Source organism: Protobothrops mucrosquamatus, unplaced genomic scaffold (assembly GCF_001527695.2).
Source record: "Protobothrops mucrosquamatus isolate PMUCROS unplaced genomic scaffold, P.Mucros_1.0 scaffold14, whole genome shotgun sequence".
Taxonomy (NCBI): domain Eukaryota; kingdom Metazoa; phylum Chordata; class Lepidosauria; order Squamata; family Viperidae; genus Protobothrops; species Protobothrops mucrosquamatus.
In genome coordinates, this window is record NW_015386401.1 from 115,913 (window position 1) to 123,346 (window position 7,434).

At 40.7% G+C, this 7,434-nt stretch overlaps 1 protein-coding gene across 4 annotated transcripts; it reads right to left on the reverse strand.

Moving 5' to 3' along the window:
• Positions 1-195: 195 nt before the first annotated feature.
• Positions 196-5,381, reverse strand: CIRBP (cold inducible RNA binding protein). Of its 4 annotated transcripts, none has more exons than XR_001548789.1 (8): positions 5,324-5,381; positions 4,193-4,302; positions 3,905-4,011; positions 3,504-3,642; positions 3,334-3,418; positions 3,150-3,214; positions 536-629; positions 196-325 (listed from the first exon to the last, which is right to left on the reverse strand). XR_001548789.1 is itself a non-coding variant. In XM_015810698.1 (7 exons), the coding sequence occupies exons 2-7, from the start codon at positions 4,293-4,295 to the stop codon at positions 2,695-2,697; spliced, it is 516 nt and encodes a 171-aa protein (XP_015666184.1). In that variant the 5' UTR covers positions 4,296-4,302; positions 5,324-5,381; the 3' UTR covers positions 2,631-2,694. The 4 variants fall into 4 exon arrangements, 2 of the variants coding, with proteins under 2 accessions (XP_015666184.1, XP_015666183.1); XR_001548788.1 differs by having other exon boundaries at positions 3,150-3,217; XM_015810698.1 differs by lacking the exons at positions 196-325; positions 536-629 and adding an exon at positions 2,631-2,711.
• Positions 5,382-7,434: the final 2,053 nt, after the last annotated feature.

Genomic DNA, 7,434 nt, shown 5'->3' on the forward strand with positions numbered 1-7,434 from the left:
CACCTTTATAAATAATTCAAAGTGACAAACATGTTCCTATTTCTCCCACAACCACCCTAGGTGGCGAGGTGGGTTGGACTGAAGAAATGAGTTACCCATCTGGCTTTCACGCAAAAGGGCGGTAGAGAATTGCATTTCCTCAGGTGTTATCCTCACAATTACTACTTTTTAAGGTATACACATTCACACTACCCGTGTTTTTAGCCCTATTGTTTTATTAAGTTTTGTACATGTCCTCGGGTCACTCAGAGCATTCTAATTCACAATCCTGTTTTCCTTCAGAATTGCCATGATCCTGGTCGATCCTCTTCCAAGAAACATGCAGCTGAAAGATTGAACAAAAAGGTATTAAAATCCCATTCTGACGTTATTGTTCAAAATTCAATGAATTTTGCTTTGGAATTGAAATTTTTAAAGAGGCCTTTTCCTTTAAAGGTAAGCCAAGTCAGGTAGCTATAAAAGCAGCCACTTCCGTTAAGATTTCTGCCATAGCAACCGAGGCGGCACAGAAACCACCTCGCAGAGGACAAAATACCTGTTGTGTGCAAAGCTGATGGTTTCAGTTAAGACTTTGGTCCTCAGCGTTGAAACATCCATTTCCGGCTCAAGTGTCCATCTCTTCCATCAACCTGTCAAGACAAACTTGTGTTACAAAATATTGTTATCCAGAGCAAATGCTACAAAATTTCTACCCTGCCCACCCTTTTCAACAAGACAAGCAGCGTTTCCTATAAAGGGTTTCCACAAAGGTAACGCAAGAGCCCAGCTTGGGCCAACTGTTCCAAGACGCTTCCCTCGGACCGGCCAATGGCACCTGATCCCTCAAAAAGCAGTTAGTCACGGTTGATAATGGCTGCTTAGGAACAGTGTGGGCTATGGGGAAAAAGTTAAAATGCAAACAGGATGGCAAAACATCATTACGGTTACGTGACTTAAAAGTCTTAAAAGGTATCTCCAAGAGATGAGCAGAAATCAGCTCCCCATCTTTCATCTAATCCTACTGGCAAAAGAAGATGGCTGCACTTCTGCCCACACAGCAAAGTTATGCCATAAAAGCCAAAGACTCATCGGTAAGGAAGAATTTTTTAAAAATTTACAAAAAATGCTTTAGCCTGAACAAGGTTGGCAGAAAAAAAATTCAATTCACATAGGTTAAGACTTTCCAAAAAAATAAATTATCTATATATATATATGAGCTCTCAACAGGAGGAAGGATGCGGACATGAGGAAAAGAGTTACCTCGAATTACAGGACTATCCCCACATATGAACTAGCCAAGAGAGCAGCTTTCGTCTCAGAGGTTCTCTCTGTTGGAGGCACAACACTTCTTTTTCGCCAAGGCACTGCAGTTTTCCATATGCTAGCAGAAAATTCTTAGAACTTAAAAGGCAACGACAAAGCTAGCTAAATTAGGTCACAATTATTGGCCTTGGAACACTGTTGGGACTAGTGGCAGCTGACCCAGTTAACAAAGAGACTCCATTATGGGCTAGCTAGATGTTTGGCTGGTTCTCAATTAATAAGCTAGTTTGCTTTAGTTAGTATGGAGCTATCGGTCTTATTTAACCTAACACTTTGCTAACAGCATATTAAATAGCAATGAGTGAAATTAATTTCTTCTTTCAAAGTTTGGAGCAATTTCCAGCCAAAGCTAAGTGACTGCTTTAAGAGCAAAATTATTTGTGATGTCCTTCCAGTACACCTTTGTTTTCAATCATTCTCAAACTGCTTTGATTGATGTCATGAGGCCTGATAAATTACAGCATTCTTTACATTTTTGTTTCTAAGAAATCTGGGGCCTGGTTCTCTCCCCTCAGTTATAGCCTTCCACTTACTACTTTCGTTCCTAACTAACTGTACAGTTTCACGTTCATCCAGACTTGTGTTGTGCAGCAAGATGTAAGATTTCAAGCAATTTTTTTTTCAGATGGACTTTTAATAGGCTTCGTGAAGCCAAAGTAAACTGTACAAGAAATCCTTTTTCACCACTTCAAAGTTACAACAATTGAATTAGGCATACTTTCTTTCAGTAAAAAAAGGACAATAGAAACAAACATTTTTTTTCCATGAACCCTTTGGGTGGTAAAATCTGCAGTCTCTCTCTGGGTTAAATTTTATGGCATACAAGTTAAAGTCTCTTAATGCAGGCTGAACATACAAGCAAAAGTATTTCTTTAGATATATCAAGGTAGGTTGCCTTTTAAAATTCATACCCAGGCTACAGTACCTTGATACACTAAAGGTTGATTAAATTTTTAACAAAACGATGCACTTAACAAAAAAAAGTTCACAGCTTGCTCAGCTTCTACTGAACAATTAAGGTCCTTTCTTGCTCAAAAGAAAAACAGATACGGGGCCCCAAACCTTCCGGTCTTTTTTTTTAAAAAAAAACAAAAAACACAAAAAAACTAAAACACATATACACGCCTTTGCTCACAAATGAACTAAAATCTTAAGTGTTTTAAAAAAAATTTAAAACACTCGAGAAAAACCCAGCGCTTTCTTTGAGTCTGAACAGACCACATTACATATTAGAAGCTGTCAAGGCTGTGTTATTGACAAGATCAGAATTGCGAGTTTACTACAAAAGTGAGAATACAAAGGAGATGACTACACAAGAACGATTTCAGCGAAGCTCCAAAAATCTTTATAAATACAGCCAATGGAAGGACGATCTTGAGCCAGGAAGGTTTTTTATTCGTTGTGTGTAGCTGAGGACAAGAAGCAGGCAGAGTTGTAAAGGCACTGAAGCACAGACAAGTTCCAGCAATTTTTCCTCCCCTACTTGTTTGCCAAGCACTTCAAACACTAGCTTGCTATCTCTTGTCCCACCCATTTTGTATTCTTTTTCCTTCTGGCCTTGAGGACCTCTGGGTGTTCTTTTCAGCTTCAGAAAACTAGTTATGGATGCTTTGCCTTTGGATCCAACTAGAGCTACACATGCATTAATGAAGTTTTTTTTGCTTTTCCGTGGCACAAGTGCTTAGGGCCTGCCAAAGGAGTGGTGCCTCTCACAGGCAGAGATAGGCTGCCAGCAAAAGCTCCAAGCAAACCTTAAAGTATTTCCAAGGTGGTCACTGCAAGATCAAGAGTGGCTCCATACATTCCCATGTCAGCACATCCGCCTTCCCTCACGATTTCAGACTTACCGTAACTGTCATAACTGTCTCTATAGGATCCTCCTGAAGGCCTGTCTCCATAACTTCCTTGACTTCTGCTAAAGACGACAGAAAACAAGGCAACAGGTTCAACTAAGCATATCAGTAACTACAAAGCACACAGGATTCCACATTACATTGCATCTCACTTGTCAGGTGTCTTGCTTGCACATACCTGCTTCCATAATAGTCTCTGGATCCACTGTATCCCCCACTTCTAGATTCAAATCTGCTGCCCCCATAACCTCTGTCTCCAGTACCTGGAAGAGAGAACAATGCAAATGTTGAAATAAATTCAACCACCTCTAAACAGATGCTACAAATTACTGGAAAAGAGAACCTCACCTCTGGAGAATCCACGACCTCTACCTCGGCCTCCACGGAAAAAGCCTCTGCCTCCAGCTGATCCCCCTCTATATCCACGAGACCGGTTATCAGAGGACTTGCCTGCTTGATCAACTCTGATCTGGCGGCCATCAACAGACTAAAAAAAAATTAAACTTCAGATTAACAGAGTGCTTCATAAGTCCTTTATGCAGAAGGTTTAATAATGATCTTTTACTAATATTAGTTTTGATATCAAATGGCAATGATTATAAATCAGTCCTGTGTTTACAAAAATTACCTATGTGGTAAAGTTTTATCACTATTAAATATGAAACATTAATCACAAAGTCTATGGATCTATTCATCAAACAACATGTTATATCCCTTGTTTGCTAAAAGTGAGAGTAAGAATTCCTCACCTTCCCATTCATGGCCATCATCGCATCTTTTGCATCATCAATGTTCTCAAAAGTTACAAAGCCAAACCCTCTGGATCTCTGGGTTTCTCTGTCTTTTACAACAACAACTATAGGGAAGAGAAGATGGTGTAATTAAAGTGTTTAATTTTATTTTCATAAAAAATCCATGTGGCAAATACCACCATAGAAACAATTTCTGCAGGGACTCCTGTATTCTCAAAAGAGAAACCATCTGCTATAAACTTCCAGTAGTATAAATAAGAAGAGATTGGGGCTTTTTTTTTTTACCTTCAGATATCTGTCCGTATTTAGAAAAAACTTGCTCGAGTGATTGTTCATTGGTGTCAAAACTGAGTCCACCAACAAATAATTTCCCCTCATCGGATGCCATTTCTTTTCTGTAAAAGAAATCAAAGTCAATTTTAGTATTCACCAAGGGACAGACATACCAAAAGCATATTGCTTTGAAATCAAAGCCCAGTAAACACTGTTCCATTTTCGGTTAAATCAAAGATTCAAGTTCAATTTTGCTCAGATTCATACAAAAATAACAATTCCTATTATCTTCAGCAACTGAATGATTTATATTTAAATCGTGGATAAGCAAATACTAAAAATATAAATGTTCTGTGAAAAATGAGAGGTAAGCTACACCATGTATTTTTTTTATTTGTTTTCCTTGTTTTGGCACTTTTTAAAAAACAAGCAAACACGTAGTTCTGTACCTATGAGCACATTTTAAGTTTGCTTGAGGTACTCGGATGATCGATTTATTAAGCGTTGCAATGCACTAACGTGTCAAAAAGAACATTAAAACTTGGGGAAATGAAGCTATTTGTCTATAAATAAAATTGGCGATCTATACAGGATACACATACAAATGTTAATATATTGAAATATTCCACGTGAAAGCTACAATAACGGATAGCATTTAGTCATGAGTCATACAATCCGGTTTCGTATTTCACTTTTGTGTGTGTGTGTGTGTGTGTGTGTATATACATACACAAAATAAAAAGGTATCCTACAAAGGTATCATTTCCGCGCATGCGCGCCGGGAACGTTACTCCAGAAGAGGGCGCACGGTAACTGAAGCGCATGCGCAGACAAAACAGATCGTTTCCCCCAGGCCGCTATTCCGCGCATGCGCTTTCGTTATCCATCGTCTTCCTTTCAGGCGCCATTTTGAGGTTTGTCCGAAAAGCCGGTTGGAAACCATTTTGTCTTTTCCGCAGTTCACATCTAACTCGCTACCAGCTAAAAAAAAAATCTCGCACTTAAATAACCTTACCTATATTTTACATTTATGTTGACCACCTGCCCCCACTTATATTAACATTTGTTTTCCAACTTCCTTCATTTCGCGCCTATTTTCTCGTACACTTTTCCTTTACGACCACCACGCGCGACCCCCCTTACCGGTGTAGTTTAGCGGCGGCACAGTTCAAAGTACAGCCCTCGAAGTCCCAACGCGAACTACGGGGCGGTTTGCGCGCGCTTCCGCTTATATACCTCCTATGAGGACCGCCTACTTCATGAATATGCAGATCAACTCGCTTTGTAAAATGGCCTCAACTCTTCGCTCCGCAGACATGAGGTAATCAGAATCAAAGCTTCCCATTGGTTAGCTTCTGATTAAATATTCATAACGAAAAAAAGAGGTGGAGTAGTGAAAGTCACTGCAAGAAAAAAAGCCCCCACGTCTGTTCGCTGTCACGTGAATCCATGAGTCACAAAAAGAAAGACGTGATTGGGTGAACGGAGACTAACGCGTTGGGTTGGTAAGGGCAACAAGCCGCCCCTATTCGCCTCTCGCAAGCTGATTAGTTAACATCTTCTTTCCCAACAGCCGCAGTAGATGGTCCTGGTCGCCGGGAGAAAAGTGGGCGTGGCACCAACGACCTACTTTCCCGCCCTTGTCAGCAATGCGGCGCCGCTTTGCCGCAGCAGACAAAGAGAACTGCTTCGACTGGGGTGGGGGAGGGGAAAGGCGGGAGTCGAGCGCCATCTTGGAGGAGGTTCGCGGCCCTCAATACCGCAATCCATAGTGTGAAGACACCTCACCAACCTACACGAAACAATAAAAAGCCGTTATAAACTGTTAAAGCGCCACTAAAGCATTTTATGGTGGGGGAGGGAGGACAATCCCTTCAGTCATGCGTTGAAAGCGATTTATAGCCGTCGTGGTGACAGGCCAGATTTGCAAACCAAAACCAGTAGTGGGATTCAAATACGTGAACAACCGGTTCTCGGTGTGGATGCCGCTTCCGGAATGGTTCTCAGTGTGGATGCCGCTTCTGGGCCTGGGCAACAAAAAATTAGCTACCACTTCTTGAACTGATGCGAACTGGCTGAATCCCACCATTCAAGGCACTCCGGTGAAACTCACATGGCTCGTTTTGGCTTAATGTGCCACCTGTGAGCCCATCCCAGCTGGCCACTAATCTTGTAGCTGTGTGAACTGGCTTGCTAGCTGTTGCAGTTGCTAAAACAGCCGATGCAAACCTAGACTGCGTTAACAGAATTAATATCAAGTTCTTTTGAAGTATTAGTACCGCTATATACTGCTTTAATAAGACCACACTTGGAATACTGTGTCCAGTTCTGGTCACCACAATATAAAAAAAGATGTTGAGATTCGAGTGCTGGGAAAAGCAACAAAGATGATTAGGGGTCTGGAAGCTAAATGTTATGATGAATGGCTGAGAGAAGTAGGTATGTCTGACAAAGAGAAGGACTAGGGTTGACATTATAACAGTCTTCCAATATTGGGGGGGGGGGGGCTGCCACAAAGAATAAGAGGACAACCCATTCTCCAAAGCACCTGAAGACAGAAATAGCAGGTCATTAATAGAAGATCATTAAAGAGAGATCTGATCTAGAATCCCAAAAGTGCTTTTTCACAAGGCAACTGGACTTTCTTGTTTTTCTTTGAAGACGTTTCGCTTCTCATCTAAGAAGCTTCTTCAGCTCTGAAGAGAGTCCAGTTGCCTTGTGAAAAAGCACCTTTGGGAATAACTGACCTGGATGACTGAGAATCTCCATAGACATCCAATCTGGAACTAAGGAAAAAGTTCTTGACAGTGAGAACAATTGGTGGAATGGCTTGCCGCCAATGGTTGTGGGTACTCCAACACTGGAGGTTTTCCAGAAGAGATTGGACGACCGTTTGTCTGAAATGGTATAGGGTTTCCTGCCTAAGCAGGGGGTTGGACTAGAAGACCTCTAAGGTCCCTTCCAACTAACAGTCTGTTATTCAGTTCAAGCCATGATAGCATCGGATGTCTCAGATGTCATTATGTATATGAGGCATATATATTATTTTTTTTTATAAATTTTTATTGACAAAACAATTAAAACAAAAAGGGACATGACATGACGTTCCAGTATACATAATCCTAGTAATTCGTTCCTTATCATATTTAAAGTTCTAAATATACATCTCTCTACATATTAACACATAATTTTATATACCACAAATTTAAACTTTAACTCAAAACCCGACCAGTTCTTCTTGACTCATACCAACA

Bases quoted from the DNA above. Each gene is read 5' to 3' on its own strand.
- CIRBP (XM_015810697.1), bottom strand. From the start codon at position 4,295: ATGGCATCCGATGAGGGGAAATTATTTGTTGGTGGACTCAGTTTTGAC. The intron at 4,012-4,192 runs GTAAAAAAAAAA...TCTTCCCTATAG, and splicing joins ATACGGACAGATATCTGAAG to TTGTTGTTGTAAAAGACAGA. The intron at 3,218-3,333 runs GTATGTGCAAGC...TGTCGTCTTTAG, and splicing joins AGAGACTATTATGGAAGCAG to CAGAAGTCAAGGAAGTTATG.